The sequence below is a fragment of the Telmatherina bonti genome, assembly GCF_933228915.1.
Source record: "Telmatherina bonti genome assembly, chromosome: 8".
NCBI classification, from domain to species: Eukaryota; Metazoa; Chordata; class Actinopteri; order Atheriniformes; family Telmatherinidae; genus Telmatherina; species Telmatherina bonti.
Genome location: NC_136626.1, coordinates 34,776,864 through 34,796,074, shown reverse-complemented (window position 1 = coordinate 34,796,074; position 19,211 = coordinate 34,776,864). Strand labels below are relative to the sequence as shown.

Genomic DNA, 19,211 nt, shown 5'->3' with positions numbered 1-19,211 from the left:
CTCCCGTTCCACCACATCGTGATGAGAATCTCCCGTTCCACCTCATCGTGATGAGAATCTCCCGTTCCACCTCATCTTGATGAGAATCTCCCGTTCCACCTCATCGTGATGAGAATCTCCCGTTCCACCACATCGTGATGAGAATCTCCCGTTCCACCACATCGTGATGAGAATCTCCCGTTCCACCTCATCGTGATGAGAATCTCCCGTTCCACCACATCGTGATGAGAATCTCCCGTTCCACCTCATCGTGATGAGAATCTCCCGTTCCACCTCATCCTGATGAGAATCTCCCGTTCCACCTCATCATGATGAGAATCTCCCGTTCCACCAGATTATGATGAGAATCTCCCGTTCCACCAGATTATGATGAGAATCTCCCGTTCCACCTCATCATGATGAGAATCTCCCGTTCCACCTCATCGTGATGAGAATCTCCCGTTCCACCTCATCATGATGAGAATCTCCCGTTCCACCTCATCCTGATGAGAATCTCCCGTTCCACCTCATCATGATGAGAATCTCCCGTTCCACCTCATCATGATGAGAATCTCCCGTTCCACCAGATTATGATGAGAATCTCCCGTTCCACCAGATTATGATGAGAATCTCCCGTTCCACCTCATCATGATGAGAATCTCCCGTTCCACCAGATTATGATGAGAATCTCCCGTTCCACCACAAAGCTATTAAATCTGGTGACTGTGGAGCCGTTGGAGGACAGTGAACTCATCGTCATGGTGGAGATGATGTGAGCTTTGTGACATGGTGCATCATCCTGCTGGAAGTTTCCATCAGAAGATGCTCCACTGTGCTCAAACATTTGTTTGCATCTGGTAGTTAAGGGCTCAGGAAAAGCTTTAAGTTACTAAAATCCTGCTTGACTTTAGAGAGAAACATACGTTTACATGATCAGGAACACATAAACAATGAGAAATAACTGGAAAAATCTCCATAATGTTTGTTGTTTTGTTTCTGTTTCCAAGTCACGATAAATATTCTCCTTTTCCTGAACTGACCTCTGACTTTTAAAGATCCACCCAGTTGGTCTCCTGTCAGGATGGTGTCCCTGCTTTGACCCAATAAAACTTATCCAGACATCATGCAGCTCCATGGCACGACACCTCGCGCTCCCAAAACACGCAGTTTTCCCGGGAAAAACAAACGTTTCTTTGTGTCATCTGTTGTTTTTTTAAACTCTAAATAAAAAGGATTGCTTTACAGCAGCTTTTCTGCGTGTTAAGCAGGATCCTAATCCTCCCCTCACACACACACACACACACACACACACACACACACACACACACACACACTCACACACACACCCCTCCTCCTCTACCTCTCTTACTGCATTGATGCTTCCTCCCTCGGCGGTGACGTCACCGGCTCAGTGGAGCTCGAGCATCCTTGCCAAAGACTGGGAGACAACAGAGCCATTTTGACCGCTTCGGTTTAGGGTGGGAGAGGAAAGAAAGGAGGGGAAAGCGGCTGACCACCTGCCACCTTCACTGCTCTCCGACAAGGCGATGCTGGGCGGAGGGGTGGGCAGTTAGGGGGGGCGGCAGGGCGGACATTCAGCGTCTTCCTCCTCAGCGCGAGAAGCTGCCAGGACCAGGACCAGGACCAGGACCAGGACCAAGAGGTGGCCTCGGACGTTTAACCACAAGCACGACAAGCGACACGTCACAAGCAGCAGCCAGGTAAGAGGCTGTTTATTCATCCATTTCCAGCTGCCTTCCTCATCATCATCATCATCATCATCATCATTACTGGTAAAAGCAGGGACAGACGCATCCAGCCCAGTATGGAACCTCCAGAGAGATGTGCAAAGGGTGCGGCTGATGGAAACAGCTCAATGACACCAAGTTTATGAGTGACAGCTCCTGCGGTGTCATATTCCTCCATTACGTCTGTTTTATTCCATATTAACACTAAATAAGCCGCGTTTGACTTGTTCCAGCCAGAGGACAAGTAAAGGCAAATAACAGAAGAGGTGCTGCTTTAAATATGATTTCATGATGTCTCAAAATGACGCAAGGTGGATGTTATTTCCAACAGGCTCATGCAGGCTTGTGTTTGTACTTTTAGGCTCATTTAGACCTTTAAATCCGCGTGGTTTAAGTCGTGGTTTAAGGAAAGTATGGTGCAGAAATCACAAATGGACAAAAATGAGCTTTAAATTGTGTAATGCTCAGATTTAATGAGGTTGAATTGTGTTAAATAGTTGTCATCTTCCAGTAGTTCCATGTTAGCTTGTGTTACTGGGAAAATGGTGGCCGCCCAGCTGAGCTGCACCATCAGCTGATTGGGTCTGAGCTGCTGGGAGCAGATCATGGATGAGGAATTTAGGTGTATTTAAGGACCATTTTTACAGGCCAGATACTGCTTCACAGTACTGAATACTAAAATATGAATTAAACCCTACATTAGGTCAGTTTGGATGCAGAAAGCAGGATCATTTATCATTTATGACCAATCTTCCATCTATCAACACGTCCTGGTAGGATAGTATTTGTGTAAGTAAAGGAATCAGCTCGGGGGCTGGTGATTGACAGAGTGACACAGCACATTTACACTGAGATGACATCTCAGTTACAAACCGACCCTTTCAGTCCTGTGAGAAAATCCAGCATCAGCTCAAAGCTTGTGCATGAATTAAATCAGATAAATCAGCCCAATCATGGTGATTAGCTGCAGTCTGGGATTGTTAGACCTGCAGCAACGACAGCTCCATGGATGGCATTTTAATGAAAACATGAATGGATTTTAATGATGAGTCATGGTTGATGGCTTTGGAAACAGCCTCCATGGCATTGTAATGTTAACTTGTGGTGTTTTAGGAGAATGGCATGAGACGGGGCTGCTGCCCGGAGCCAGGTCCCGGATTTGGGGCTGGTTTCAGTGCCATTGTCATCCAGAGAAATATCCTGACATTTAGCTGCTGCTGCACTTCTTTTGTTACAGCCAGCTTTATTATCCATCTCCCTTGGCTACCGCTGACCGTGCACGGCCTTTTTACGCCGCAGCCCTGCCCTTTTCTATTGTCCTCATTGCATCATCCGCAAGAAATGTTCTTTTATTTCTTTTCGAAATGTTGGTTTTGTAACGCGGCATGATGTGATAGATCATACTGCTTCATCATGTTCAAAATGTTGTTTATATTAATTAAGATCTACTTCCTCCACCTTCTAGAGACCTACAGGCCCCACACCTGGGCACTAAAGAAGGCATCCAGAGGTGCTAAGAGGACAGCGCCATGGCGGGGGCTTCTGTGAAGGTGGCGGTGAGAGTCCGCCCCTTCAATTCACGAGAGATTGGAAAAGAAAGCAAATGCATCATCCAGATGTCCGGAAACACAACCAGTAAGTCCTCCAGCCTCTTTACTGCCCGACAGGGTGGATGTCGGCCGCTCTGCCAAATGATCTACATACATCACCTGTAAAGATCCTCCTCGGGCCGCCTAAAGATCTATGAGGGTTTAGTATAAGGACATTAGCAATAGATCCTCTGGGATGTGTGTGTTGTGGAGTGGGGTCTTTGTAAACTGGATTTACTTCCCAAAGATGCCGTTAAATTGCATTCTGGAGCATTTAGAGGCTGGATGAACACCTCAGACTCCTCGTCCTGTGAGCCCGCTGTGAGCCGTGACTCGGTTAGGCTGCCGATATGTTTAAGTAGATGGGAAGTGATTAAGTAGCTCCTATTTGCATACCAGGATGCAGATTTCACAGCAAATATCCCAGCAGTCACATGTTTGGGTGAGCTGGAGGATCCTTCTCCCAATCAGCTTGAGCTCAACTTTTTCCAGCTGCTCTGCCCCTCATGCTGACCTCTGACCTCTCCATACACAGGATTACTCTGCAGATCTCTGCAGCACCAGCAGGGTCTAAGCCAAGGCCAAAGCTGAGGAAATAAAGACAGTCTTCCGTTTTACTGTTCCGAGCTGCTAAACCCTTCTGTCGTCTTTGGGCTGCGCAGGTGACATAATCCCCAACAAATTTGATGGGCCGTTTATTTAGGATGCGGCCTGTTGTCATGTAAGCCGGATTAAAAAATGGCTCCTTATTCAACATTTTCTGATTAAGATTTCTCCAAAGGTGTCCAGATCTGGTCCTCAAAGGCTGTAGTCCTGCAGGTTTTCCATGTATCCCTGCTCCAACACACTTCATAAGCTGTTGGATCCATTTAGTTTGTGTTGGAGCAGGGATGCTGTGAAAACCTGCAGGACAGCGGTCCTCCAGGAGCGACTTCGGACTGTTCTGCTCTTTCTTTGGAGAAATTAGGAAGAAATATGATTTTTTACTTGATTAAAACTACATCACTTTATTAGTTTTTATTCACACATCATGATTATTGCAACAAATGGTGGCTAAGATCTAAAGTTTGGCGGTTTGATTCCTGCGTCGCCACCTACGCTGCAGCCCCACCTGTTCTCCTCTTTCAGTCCGAAGCCTGGATAAGGCAGAGGAATCCCGTCTTGATGCAACGGCATCCGGCATAAAATGTGCCAAAGCACGGCGTGCGAATTTAGCTTCCTGACTCGGTAGCTGGAAGCCGATGATTCGCTGTGGCGACCGCTTCAGGGGGAAAAGCCGAAAGAGAAGAAACTACAACGGTTGTTGCAACAAATTAGGTCTTTTTAAAAACTGTATTTATTTTCATTTCATTCAGGTGTTTTTTATGAGTTTTCATATCCAATCCACTCCATGTAAAGCAGATTTTAAAAGCAGAACGTCTCCAACGTGCTGCACAGAGTCAAATATCACAAAGTAAACGTTAAATGAAAAAAATAAAATAAAAATATCATTAAAATATTAAGAATAAGTAAAACAATTTACAATAAAATATACCTGATGAAATAACTAAAACAAACAAAATAAATAAAAGACCAAACACGTCACGCAGTGTTAAAAGCTAAAGAATCAAAGTGGGGCTATTTATGTTTACATGTTTTATTATTACATAGATTTATTTATTTAATAATTAAATGTATTTTATTTTAATCCAGTATTCTTTTTCCCATATTTCTTTTTAGTGTATTTGTTTTTGTATAACTGTAAACAAGTTGAGGTGTGAAGGGGTTAAAGACGAGCTCGAGCGCCTTACATCCATAGATTTTACAGAGCGCGGGCGATGAGACTGGAAAGACACTCGATATGTTGGTCTGCTTTGCAAGGTAAAGCCATTCGTCAATAATGAATGAAACGTCCTGAAATATTTACCGTTTGGCCTAATTTAGCCATCTCCCTCCTCCCTGCTCGTGTCATGGGTGACTAGAAAACAAGCGAGGTGGCCTTTATGGGCTTTTCTATTTCTGTTCATAGTTTCTGATCAAATGCTTATTTAAACGACGCCAGCTCTGTGACATCTTCCTCCGCCTCCTCCTTCACTGTAAACTCACATCAGAGGTGTTTTAGTCCACCGGGAACGGATGTTCTTCTGGTTAGTAAAGTCAAATCTTTTGACATTTAATAATCTGATGTATGACGATATCTAATGATAGAAAAGGTTTTACTGAGAAAGAAGTGAAGAGAATAGAAACAGCTCTTCTCATTTCTAATAAAATCCTGAAATAAAAGTGAATTGTTTGTGAACTTGGGTTTGTTCAGACTCACAGAGATGCCTTCAGTGAAACAGCCAGAGCAGATTGTTCCCTTGCAAGCAGTCAATAGCTCTGGATGTGGGCTGCAGGATATGAGCAGGCTGATGTCATGGAGAAGCCCATTGGCTGGAGTGTCTGGAGAAGGGCAGAGGAGAGGGGTATAAATGCCCCTCTTGTGTTTTTGTAGTCTTGACTGAAGAAAAGGAGAAGAATAAGGAGTTCTGGGCTTTTTGTGTATCTCTGGCGCTGCTTTGTGCTCTCCAATACTCGCGCTGCTCCCTCCTCACCCACTCCCACGCTGGACGGAATTAAGATGCAAGGGGCAGACCTGGAAGTGTCACGGCTCTCTCTGTAGACAGCTAGAAGATGCAAACTTTTCTGGTTTTGCTGCAGGGAAGTTCAGTTCAGTTCAACTTTATTTATATAGCGTCAAATCATGGCAATGCCATCTCAAGACGCTTTACAGACAGGAGAAAAAAAAACCACAAAGGGAAGGCAAGTTTATCTGTATAGCACCTTTCATGTACAGGACAATTCAAAGTGCTTTACATGAAACATTAAAAGCATTACAAAAAAAAAGCATAAAAGAAAATACAAATAGGAAAATCATAATAAAATTATAAATTAAAAGCAGAATTAAGTAAAAGTTACTGTGCAGATGTCATGCATAGGCGCATGAGAAAAGAAATGTTTTTAACCTGGATTTAGAAGTTTCTACATTTGGTGAAAGTTTAATCTCCACTGGCAGATTATTCCACTTGTTTGCAGCGTAACAGCTAAACTCTGGTCTGGTGTCTGGTCTGAACTCTGGTCTGGACTAGTGGACCTGAGTCTTTGGATCGAAGAGCTCTGCTTGGTTTATATTCTCTGAACATATCACAGATGTATTCTGGGAATTGTAAACAATCAGCAGGGTTTTGAAATCTATCCTGTGATTGACTGGAAGTCAGAGTAAAGATTTTAAAACTTTCATAATGAAAGCCAATTCATAATAACCTTTATAAGGAAACCAACAGATTGAGTTGGAGGCTCCATCTCAATCTCCCATCCTGAGGGGGCACATGGCGACAGTGGGAAGGAAAAAACTCCCTTTTAACAGGAAGTTGGGGATAGGTGCACCACATATCACCGTGACGTCTGTAAACACATCAGTAAAACTCTGTTGGAGTGTTTTCTGAGAGCTTGACCACCTTCACACCCACTTTGGCTACTTTTTTGCTCTTATATGAGTAACTAATTACTTTCCTTTTTTCTTCCCACTGTCGCCGCGTGCAGCTCAGGATGGGGGATTGGATCTAAGTCATGACTCGGTGCAATCAGTTGGTTTCTATTATAGGATATGTATGAATTGGCTGGAAATGATGTGCATTGTGATTTGTATATGTAAAGTGTCCTGTGACAACATTGTTGTGAACTGGCGCTATACAAATAAAGCTGAATTGAAAGTTGAATTATATGTTGCATTAATGCGATCCTCAGATAAGCTCGGTGCTTCCTGAATGCAGAGGATTTAGTGTGAAATGCAGTGACCAGCGAAGGTCACAACCATAAGTCAGTTTAGTTTGATATTCCTCATTCAGTCTCAGCTCCGATTCATGCTGCTTCTGTTTTAGCAAAACTGTTGACCCTCTTCGCGACGGGGTTTTCATGCAGAAGTGCATCTTGTCTCTTAGCTGTGCTTCAGAAACTCGGATAGAAATCAAGAGGCAGCTCGGAGCTGCTGACTATAGCATGTATGTGGCTGTCCTCCGGTGGCTGTCAGTGGGTTCACATCCCCGCCCGACCTGCTGACGCAGCCACATTTCCTCCTCTATTGACTGGGACAGGTCACCCGTGAAAGCCTGAGCGGGATCACTCAGTCACAGTTATGAAGCCCCAGCAGCCATGACGAAGACAAACATGGACTGCACCTTAACAGGATGCTGAAAATAAGAAGCACGGCAGCTTTCATCAAACTGCCACAGAAATAAATGTGTAGGGAAACCATTCCTGATGACCGGAGATGGACGTTTGTCACCTGGAAGACATGATATACAAACACCTATATAACAGCCGCTCCATCTGGTTCTCATGTTTAACTGCTTGTTATCTAACCAGCCAATCACGCGGCAGCATCTGGTCATGTAGACACGATGAAGACGACTTGCTGAAGTCCGACCAGAGGAAGAAAGGAGATTTATATGACTGAATGTGGCATGTTGTTGGTCTGAGTGTTACAGAATATGGTCTACAGTGTGTGTGTGTGTGTGTGTGTGTGTGTGTGAGGGGGGGTAGGGACCATTCCTCAAAGAAAGTACTTAGTTACTTATTAATAGTCACTTCTATAAATTGTAATGCGATTACTTTTCTAGTTACTGCATTTAAAAAGTAGCATTTATGACTTTACTATCCGCAGACGCTGCAATCTGCAGGAAGGAGCGTTTCTCACTGTGATGAGGTCACGCTGTGATGAGGTCACACTGTGATGAGGTCACACTGATGAGGTCACATTGTGATGAGGTCACGCTGTGATGAGATCACGCTGTGATGAGGTCACACTGTGATGAGGTCACACTGATGAGGTCACATTGTGATGAGGTCACACTGTGATGAGGTCACACTGTGATGAGGTCACGCTGTGATGAGGTCACACTGTGATGAGGTCACACTGATGAGGTCACATTGTGATGAGGTCACGCTGTGATGAGATCACGCTGTGATGAGGTCACACTGTGATGAGATCACGCTGTGATGAGATCACGCTGTGATGAGATCACGCTGTGATGAGGTCACGCTGTGATGAGGTCGCACTGATGAGGTCACATTGTGATGAGGTCACACTGTGATGAGGTCACACTGTGATGAGGTCACGCTGTGATGAGGTCACGCTGTGATGAGGTCACACTGATGAGGTCACATTGTGATGAGGTCACGCTGTGATGAGGTCACACTGTGATGAGGTCACGCTGTGATGAGGTCACACTGTGATGAGGTCACGCTGTGATGAGGTCACACTGTGATGAGGTCACACTGATGAGGTCACATTGTGATGAGGTCACGCTGTGATGAGGTCACACTGATGAGGTCACATTGTGATGAGGTCACGCTGTGATGAGGTCACGCTGTGATGAGGTCACGCTGTGATGAGGTCACGCTGTGATGAGGTCACGCTGTGATGAGGTCACGCTGTGATGAAGTCACACTGTGATGAAGTCACACTGTGATGAAGTCACACTGTGATGAGGTCACACTGTGATGAGGTCACGCTGTGATGATGCAAGCTACGAGAACTCCCTGAACTTGTGAACATCTTCATAAAGCTGTGGTCTGTTGTTGGATTTTACTGATCGCACTGAAGGAAGATTTGATTTAATTACCATCTTGTACACCATCAGTGCTTCCAGATCTCTGATAGCAGGATGATGTCACACAGCAGCTGATCAATCAGACTGATCAGCTGATATAACAGATGAGTTTCCTTCCACTCATGTCTCAAGTCAAATTAAAAGAGTTTCATTCATTCATTTTCCGAACCGCTTAATCTGATGAAGGGTTGTGGGGAAGCTGGAGTCTCTCCCAGCAGTCTTTGGGTGAAAGGCAGGGTACACCCTGGACAGCTTGCCAGTCCATCACAGGGCCACACAGAGACAAACAATCACTCACAGGAAATTTAAAGTACCCAATTAACCTAACATGCATGTCTTTGAACCATGGGAGGAAGCCAGAGTACCTGGAGAGAATCCACGCATACAGAACATGCAAACTCCACACAGAAAGGCCACTGTCCCAACCCCGCCCTAGCCAAGGATCAAACCAGTGACTTTCTTGCTATGAAGCCACAGTACTAACCACTGTGCCACCATGCAGCCCTAAAAGAGTTTCAGTAGAATAAAAACTCCAGCTTATCTATAAATGCAACATCCATGCATAAAATACAGAAACAAAAACTAAGTGTTCAATAACTTTCAATAAAACAAGTAAAATGATAAGATACTTGAAATGAGTGGGTAAAAATAAATTAAAATAAATAAAATGACTCAGAGGACCACACAACTCCTGGGGGCGCTTCGGACATGGGGTCAAAAATCCCATTTCTTCCTAACGCTGCAGTTCTGCACGAACAAACAGGACAGGGCCTCTTTGCAGAAGTCTGAGTAAAGAGCGTTGCAGCAGAGATACAAACATTTTGATCAGGTCTACAAGTGGCTGCAACACAAAGCTGGAAAACAAACTCGCAGGAGACGTCTGCAGCAGGAGAAGAGACCTGATCTGAGTGTCACAAAGGTTACCGACCCAAAGAGCAGACGGGGATCTGGAGCTGAGACACAAACTGTACTGAAGAGAAGCTGGTTGAGTTGCAGGCAGGCAGACCGGTGAATGGAGGTCATGACCTCTGGTGGATGCAGCTGCGGTTGACCAGGTTGTTCCAACAACTTGGGGATCAAAGACGGATCAGACGGGATTCTCCTGGAAAATAATTCACACATTAAACAGGAAACGATGGACAGACAGAATATCTCAGATCCCGCTTTGTTAACAGTCTGGCGTGGAATGCTGGATGGGCCCGGACAGACACACTGCTGGTGTGATGGCTTGATGAAGGACATCTGTGTCTTTGGAGTCTGGGAGAAAACCACACACACACACACACACACACACACACACACACGCACACACACACATAGTAGAGTCTGAAGACACTAAGCTGGTTATGACTTCTAACTAGTAGTTTTAGCCTGAATACTGTAGATTGTCATGACTATGACATGCGAGGTCCAGCTTCAGTCCTTAAGGGCCACAATCCTGCAGGTTTTCCATGCATCCCTGCTCCAACACACCTGCTTCCATTGCATGGATCCAACAGCCAATGACTGATTCGTTTGAGTCAGGTGTGTTGGAGCAGGGATGCATGGAAAACCTGCAGGAGCTGGACACCCCAGCTGTATAAATAGCATATTCTTGCCTTCTCGCCACCCTCATGTGCCACACACGGTGTGAATGTTGCAGACGGACGTTCCTCTGCCGCTGTTGCAAAAACACCTTCCACATGTTCGGGTTTCAGTGCACTTAGTGACGACAAGGACATTTATTCCTGCAAGGTCCCGTATGATGTTGTGGTGGAAATTATGCACATAGTGTAGTTTTAATATGTTACTCCTTTATTAAGCTTCTTTTATGTAGTACAGAATATATATTCTGCATAGTTTAGAGTAGTTCAGAAAGCTTGCTTTAGTAGGTTCATACATAAAACTGAATGTTCTGTTCAAGGCCTGTTTCAGCTTTGACTGTTCTTATCTTCAAGCTGACAGCTGTTTTGACTGGTGCTGCCAGGCTTGGTTGAAACACGGGGCCAAAGCGGCCCTTCACACAGAAGTCAGCTCGTGTGTAAGTTTGCTTATATGACGGCAAATCCCGTGAAAGATTTGCAAATGTTGAAGTGGTTGTAGGATCCGCATATCTGTTGTACCTAGCATCAAAATTATACACACAAATTGCTGTCCACACTAACTACTGATTCAGCAAATTTTCTCAAGTCAATGTCTAAATGTCTAAAATCCAGCTTGGATCCGTCTCTGCAGACAGAATCCTTCCACGTCGTCTGATCCAGAACGATGGGAATCTGAACACAGAACGGGAGTAAAAATGAGCCAAAATTAGTAGAAATGATATAAACATGCTGGATTATGGCTGGAGTCAAGATTTCCACCAATAATCCCAAAGCAGGAAAGAAAAACCATCACATATGAGGTCATGCAAGTAAGGCACGATGCCCGACGAGGTGTCCCTCCCCAGAAACGCCTGGACAGCACTTTATTACCGCTGCAGCCCAGCTGAAAATAACTGTCTGATTACGCCTGACTTCCACACCTGGCATCATCTGTCAACTCAACACCTAGCAACTGAAGAGCCTTTCCATCATAAAGCAAGAAAACGGGTAGTAAAATGGGGGGGGGGGGGGGGGGGTGCTGTGTGTGCTTTAAAGCGATGGAAAAAGCATCATCTAGTTGAGGTTAGCGGGCAGCTCTGCTCCGTGTTGGACAGCCACCTTCAAATACGTCCCGCTGTTCTGAAGTAATCACCTTTTTTTTAACTGCAAAAGCTTCTGCTTTTCTGCAGGAGAAGGGGCGAGGGGGGGGGGGGGGGCTTGTGTAGGGTGAATCAATCACACCACCATCAGATGACTAAGCATCCACAGGATGTCACACTGCTGCTTCTTACTCAGGCGTTTGGCGAAGTAATCCGTCTCTCCTTTTAAATGTAATTATCTGATGGATTTCCTCTGAGTCACAACATGGACAGAAGAGTCATTTATGAAGATTTACTCCTTCTTTATTGAACACAACTGGAACTGGTGCAAATTCTGTAAAAGCATTTATTCCCAGATAAGAGCAGTCCAGCCTGGTGATAACTGGTAACGGGGATGACGTCTCTGCTTCATCTCTCTGATGAATGGAGCTATTAATAAATTACGTAATGTTATAATTAATGCTGGTTGCTCATCCTGTTTGAAGCTGACGTTTACGTCTGACTGGAATTTCTAATGATGATGCCATGTTACATTACGATTCAGGCTGCTGTGGTTAGCAGGAACTTCCCGCGTTGGTTGACTTCGGTGTCTTCTTCCATCCAGAGTAGAGGGACATTCGCAGCCAATAAATGAAGTCTTTACTCTTTGTCAGGCTGAGAATGGACCTGAAATACAAAACCTTCGTGTGTCATACTGGCCTACATTTCATAGGCTGGAAACATGGCAGCGGTGCAGGAAGGAGATGGTAGCATGTCCTTCAGACGGCACTTAGCTCCAGACTTCCTCCTTTACTATCGACCACGACTGCATTAGGAGAGAAAATGGTCCGGAGTTCTGGCAGCGCAGAGGAAGCTTTTTATTGCTGTTATCACCACGTTAGATCCAGTCTGTTTTTACTGGGAGAGCTCACCAACAGGGGCTGTAGGGCAAAGCATCTCCAGTCTGCTGAATAATTAAATAATTAGTGTACCGCCAGAAAGAAACACAAACACTTTGGGAAAAACTAAATTTGTTATTATTATTATTATTATTATTATTATTAATAATAATAATAATAATAATAATAATAATAATATGATTATTATTATTATTATTGTACAATTGATGTGATGTTTTTGAAATTTTATTTTAGTAACTTATTTTTAAAAAAATTTAATTTCTACTTTTTTAAACTTCTATTCTATTTTATTTTATTTTTTGGTTTATTTTATTTTATTTTATTTTATTTTATTTTATTATGTATTCATACCATTTTATATAACAGTATATAAATTCAGGCATTTATGATTTGATGAAACTGCTTTGAGAGCAAAAATGGTTCCAGATGCGCAAAAAAAAAAGCATAAATAATAAATGATGTAATAATAATTATAAGAAATAATGCAATAAATAAATAAATAAATGCTTTAAAAAAAAAACTCTTCACTTCACAAATAAACTAATTCAGCCAGACTTTACCTCAGAGATCTAGAGTTCCAGTTCATCCACCGTCTTTATGCACCTCGGTCTCATTTGCAAGGGGGGGGGGGGGGGTGCGAAGCCTTTGTATCTGATGTGAGGTCAGTTCAGACATGGAGGGCTTTCATTTCTTTGCTCTGCATGCGTTATCATTGCTCTTTGCAGAAATCTGACTAAGCAGACTGGTATTTAACAAAAGTTTCATCTGTGCAGCAAAAGGGAAACACTGACTGCTATACATCAACAGATACATGATCAATAACTTGTTTTATGGTAGTAATTAAAGTATTTCCTGATAAGTAGACATGACAGCTCTCTTTGGAACTGGCCATACGGAGTTTTGTGATTTAAGTTCAGTAATGAAACATATAAAAAGACGTGCAAGAGGTGGAAAAAAGGAAAGCTGAACCTGATAAAGTCCAGTAAAACTTGTTTCATGATGAGCTGAAGCTGAACGTGGTAAACTTTGGGTCGTCCCAAAACGACTGAGCAGTTGACAAAATGTCCTTTTCAGCTGGAAATAGGAGAAGCAAACAGATTTTCTTTGGGTTTTGTGCTTTGTAAGGGTTGGAACAGCCTTGTGGGACCACCTGCAGATGTTTTACTTTGTTTTTATGTGTTCCTGGCAAACAAAGTGCACGACCATCAGCGATCAGCAACCAGTCTGTTCATTGTCTCATGTTAATGATGGAAACGTGTAACTTTATAGAAAATAAATGTTTTTTGCTTCTGTTTGCAAAATATTCAAAGCATCCAAAATAACACAAACTGTGTTTGAATAAAGTAATCTTTCATTTTTATTTAATTATTCTGCTTAAAGCACCTTTTTTCTTGCAGTGTGAATATTTTAAATCCAAGCCGAGGCTTTAAACAGCGTAGATGCAGAAAGATGAGGCAACGACGGCCTTCTGGCTCTGCTGGTGGCGCAGCTCAGATACAGTTTCACATGGGGGGTGCGCATCCTCCCTCTGACCCATGTACCTTGTCCTTGTCTTTCAGCCATCATCAACCCCAAGCAGGCCAAAGACAACAAGAGCTTCAACTTTGATTACTCCTACTGGTCGCACACCTCGGTAACTCATTCCTCACCACAACATGCTCATACGTTTGCATGACATCGCTCTGCTTTGTGACATCCTCGCCATGTTTACGTTACTGATCTCTGTCCGCAGCCCGAAGACGTCAACTATGCCTCTCAGATGCGAGTCTACAAGGACATCGGAGAAGAAATGTTGCTTCACGCCTTTGAAGGCTACAACGTCTGCATCTTTGCGTACGGTCAGACAGGTGCTGGCAAGTCGTACACAATGATGGGGAAGCAGGACGTCAAGGACCAGCAGGGCATCATTCCACTGGTAGCGTAACACGACTCTTAACCGCACAAACATGCATGAGAGCACGTGTGGAAACATGTTCATGTGGGCCACATATGGATCTCATGTGGTTATGGAAGATTTGCACGTGTTGCACATGTGACACATTTGGAAAAGTGGTTTTGGAAGATTTTCATGCGTGTCGCATGCAAGCGGCAACCTCCGGCAGTAAAAAGTGAAGACTATGCGAAAGTGCATAAAACTACAGTTCCCCCTTCATCCACTAGGGGCTCCAAAACAGAGCGAATCCCCATAGACTCCCATGTTAAAAAGACCAACTTCACAGCAGAAATAAACATGTTTACAGCCTGGTTCAAAAATCCATTTTCGGTTTATAAGTCAGGTTTACCTTCATGACAACTGTTGGGGGATTGAATTTTTTTCTAACTCGCCCGTTTAAAAGTAATTTAATCTCAAAGTTCGGCATATTTAGGGACGTGTACTTTTGATTGACAGGTACCGATTTCCCGCTTCAAGTCAGAAGAACGTAGAACAACCGCGGTTTTTAACAACGTGACTTAGCTTTAGCCCGCTTACCTCCGTTAACTGGTTAGCTCCCGTTTTCTCGGGGTTAGCTTTTAGCTACAGGCAGCTCGGAGTTCGCTCAATATCAATCATTCACCATGAAGCTCACAGCCCCCCTCTCAGCTCCACCTTTTGGCCCATATTTATATTTTCCGGGCGAGACGACACACATGACGCTGCCAACATGGCGATGGTAGGAACCACCCACCGAGCTTCAATTCAGCTCTTCAGAAACCTACGGGTGACATCACAGAGGCTCCGCCCATCTTTTATATACAGTCTATAGTCACATGTCATCTGCATGTGCAGCACGTGTGGCTCCAAAATGACAACGCTAGCACGGTTTCACAAGACGGGCGCTTTATTGTGGCTTAACAAACGGCGTGAAGACTACAGAAATAAAAGACAGTAGTTTCAAGCACCTTTTATAATCAACAGAAACATACAAATGTTAGCAAAGTATTACCTCGTGGTCGCCTGCCACTTTGGAGGTCTTAATCAGGTAAACTTGTGGCTTTGTGGCAGTCTTATGCAGCTAGCTAATTAGCCTAGCTGCTGTAGATGTGGCTTGATCAAAGTCCTGTATGTATGTCTGAGCGTATGCAGCTTTCGAAGCCTCCTACACTGAACCAAACCTCGCCATATTAGCAATACTACAATCAAATATTCTTATGAACACCATAATGATAAATTAAATGCCTTTTCATATTATGAAGAATAATAATTTCAGGCAAAACAGTAACAAAAAAAACACCTTAGCGTTTGGAACAGCAATAAAATGATAAGCTTCTTAATTGGCTTCTCTGTAATTTTAAAGACACTTACAACATGTATTCCACAAAACTTCATGTGAACACGTGTGGATCCGCATGAGGAAACATGGGGTGTTGCAAGGTGAGAAGCATGTCGAAATATTCCAAAACCATGGGTCCACATTTGCTATAAGAGCGTATCCATGTGTAAACACATGTAAGGTAAATGTGGAAATGTGTTTAAATACAACGAACAATGAATAAAACATGCACACACGTTTTATCCACATGAAAACACACCATCCCCAGGATTTTCCTGCAAGGACAGTAACTCTAGAAATGTTATTTTTTCTATTTTTTTTCCAGTTGTGTGAAGATCTTTTCACAAAGATCAACGATAACACAGACAACAGCATGTCTTACTCTGTGGAGGTAAGAGAGGGCAGACTCTGCCGCCTGCTTCGTACCGTAGATGCAAACCTCCACTGGTCATAAGTGTTCAAGCTGATGATATGTTTGCACAGGTCAGCTACATGGAGATCTACTGTGAACGTGTGCGGGACTTGCTGAACCCCAAAAACAAAGGGAACCTGCGTGTGCGCGAGCATCCTCTGATGGGACCCTATGTGGAGGACCTGTCCAAGCTGGCTGTCACCTCCTACAATGATATCCAGGACTTGATGGACTCTGGAAACAAGGCCAGGTGATGGAGCCTCTCATTCAGAGTCTGTTTAAACAGCCATAAAGGATCACATTCAGTTAAAGGGTTTATTCAGTTCAGTCATGACGGGTTTAGTGAAATTAAAAGATATAAGAAATCCAGGAAGGTTGAGGGGATGCGTAATGATTTACACATCTTATCAACACATATTTTACTCCCAGTAGAACATAACATCAGAAACTGAAACATTTTAGCAGCAACATGTGTAAAAAGTAGTTCCAGGATGATGTTTAGCATCGTTAGCAACTCCTCTTCCTCTAACATCTGTCTGTAAACATCTGCAGCTGGAGGGGTGACCACGATAGTGGACATGCCCCTGTAAGTTAGAATAAATAAGTGATCAGTATATTACAAATGGAAACAAGTTACAAAATGTTAATGTAGTTTTTAAACATTTATTTAAATGTTTTTTTATTTTCTTTTTTAATGCACTGACTGATTTAGGAGATTAAATACCAGCTGCCAGTTTTTAACACAATTCATGTTTGAATTTTCTGGTTTTTCTTTCAATGTACAACCTAATCTCTACTCTACATAATGAGCTCATGTTGAATCTGAAGCAGCAACATGTCTGTAAAAAGTTGTTCCAGGATGATGTTTAGCATCATTAGCATCTCTTCTTCCATCTGTCTGGAAACATCTGGGAAGTGAGGAGAGCAGCTACTGGAGTTTCAGGAGAGGAATGTTGTCTTGTTCTGGTCTGATGCAGGATTCCAGCTGCTCTACTGGACCTTGTTGCAGGATTTCTGCTTCCATGATGCTCCAGATGTTTTGTACTGGTGAAACTGGACTGCAGCAGACCAGTTCTCCTGTTCCACCATGCTGCTGTGATGATGCAGGATGTGGTCCAGCATGGTGGAACCTGCAAGGTCTTCCCTGAAAGAGACGTTGTCTGGATGGGAGCAGATGTTTCAGCATTGATGGAGCTTCCCAGATGTGGAAGCTGCCCACGCCATCGGCACTAATGCAACCCCATCCCATCAGAGATGCAGGCTGATAACAAGCTGGATACTCCCTCTCCTCTTTAGTCTGCAGGACACGCCGTCCATGCTGTCCACAAACTATTCCACATCTTCATCCAGGTTTCCACTCAGAACATTTTAAATGAGCTTTGGTCCAGAGAAGACGGCGTGTTTCTGGATCCTCTTCACATATGATGGAGCTTTAACCTGCATGTATTGATTTCAGGATGAACTTTGTGATTTCTGGAATCTTCCTGAGTCCATGCACTGGTTTCCAGTAGAGAACCATGTCCATACTGCAGTGCTGCCTCACGCAGCCTCTAGTTTTGACCTTCAGTCTTGTCCCATGCACACAGAGATTCCTCCTAATTCTGAATCTTTTGGTAATATTATACACAATTTCACATTAAGCAGTTTTTGTCAGAAATTCCACAATTTTTTCACCCAGTTTGTCTCAGATTGGTGAAGATCTTTCTATCTTTCCACCTGAGAGACTCTACCTCTCTGAAATGCTCCATTTGTTATGGATCTGTTGCGAGTTAACCTAATTACACATCTAAAGCTCACCTAGTTGTTTCTCATTTGTACCAGTTAACTTTTCCAGCCCTTATCAACGTTTTACAGGTGTGTCGCTGACATTAAATCCTAAATTAGCCTTTATTTTTCATGAGACGGTAAAATAATTTTACATATGTTCACATAAACTCTTAAATCTCAACATTGCTTTAATAAGCGTTGTCATTTAAACTTTTTGAATTCCATATAATTGTCTAAACATCACCTTTTAACCCCGTTCATGCTGTTCCATGAACGTATTTTGGTTTTAGACGTATAAACAGATGCGGCGTTGGGATGCTAATTAACCTGTGGTGTTTCTGTACAGGACTGTTGCTGCCACCAACATGAACGAGACCAGCAGCCGCTCACATGCTGTCTTCAACATCATTTTCACCCAGAAACGTCACGATGCAGAGACTGACAACACCTCTGAAAAGGTAGCAGATTTGTCCCGACCTGCGTGGATTTACTCAACAACCAGCTTTGTACTTCTGTTTGTTTTTAAACTGACTGATGACTCTGATATAAATCTTGTGGTTAAGAGGAAATCAATGACTGTTTGAAGGTCATTGTGTTCACATTTTGGAGAGGGTTTTAATTTGAAGCAGGCCTCCGGAATAAATGCCAACGCCTACAGATCTCTTTGGCAGCTCATGTGTTGCTTTTTATTTTTCTGCTGCAGGTCAGCAAAATCAGTTTGGTGGATTTGGCTGGCAGTGAGAGGGCAGATTCGACTGGAGCCAAAGGGACCAGGCTTAAGGTGAGATGTCTTTTGGAGACACATTTACTTGCCTGCAGTGGACGTTAAGAGTTCGCACACCTCTGTTAGGATGTCTGGTTTTGCTGAGAACCGTGTTTCACAGAAAGGTTACAAATCGTCAAAGGGGTCTCACCGAAGCTAGTCAGGCAGGAAAAGGGTACAAAACATTTCCAAGAAGCATGAAGCACAGTGAAGGCAGTCATCAGGAAGCAGAGAAGAGGTGGGACAGCAGGGATTAGCAAAGTGGATGAACCCCAAAGAGCTAAAAAAAACTGTCCAAGGAGGTTTCAAAGAGACCCAGAGCACCTCTGAAGGAGCTACACGAGGTTCTTATGTCGTACACATTACAACAATCTTCTGTCTGGACTGCGGGGTAGACAGACGCCTTCTCTAAACCATCCACCCCTGGCTTGATTTGCAAATCAGAGACAAACAAAAGCATCAGCTAACAGCAGGGCCGGATTAAAAGTGCACAGGCCCCTGGGTCCAGAGT

The 19,211-nt window shown here is 43.6% G+C and overlaps 1 protein-coding gene across 1 annotated transcript in view; it reads left to right on the top strand.

The window, feature by feature from the left end:
• The first annotated feature begins 1,636 nt into the window (after nucleotides 1-1,636).
• kif1aa (kinesin family member 1Aa) overlaps nucleotides 1,637-19,211 on the top strand; it is a 61,159-nt gene continuing 43,584 nt past the window's right edge. Inside the window, exons 1-8 of the mRNA XM_079245367.1 lie at nucleotides 1,637-1,700; nucleotides 3,193-3,362; nucleotides 14,067-14,140; nucleotides 14,240-14,422; nucleotides 16,084-16,149; nucleotides 16,242-16,420; nucleotides 18,284-18,395; nucleotides 18,641-18,718. Of these exons, the coding sequence (XP_079101493.1) occupies nucleotides 3,257-3,362; nucleotides 14,067-14,140; nucleotides 14,240-14,422; nucleotides 16,084-16,149; nucleotides 16,242-16,420; nucleotides 18,284-18,395; nucleotides 18,641-18,718 (798 nt within the window). The 5' untranslated portion in view covers nucleotides 1,637-1,700; nucleotides 3,193-3,256. The remainder of the gene's footprint in view (nucleotides 1,701-3,192; nucleotides 3,363-14,066; nucleotides 14,141-14,239; nucleotides 14,423-16,083; nucleotides 16,150-16,241; nucleotides 16,421-18,283; nucleotides 18,396-18,640; nucleotides 18,719-19,211) is intronic.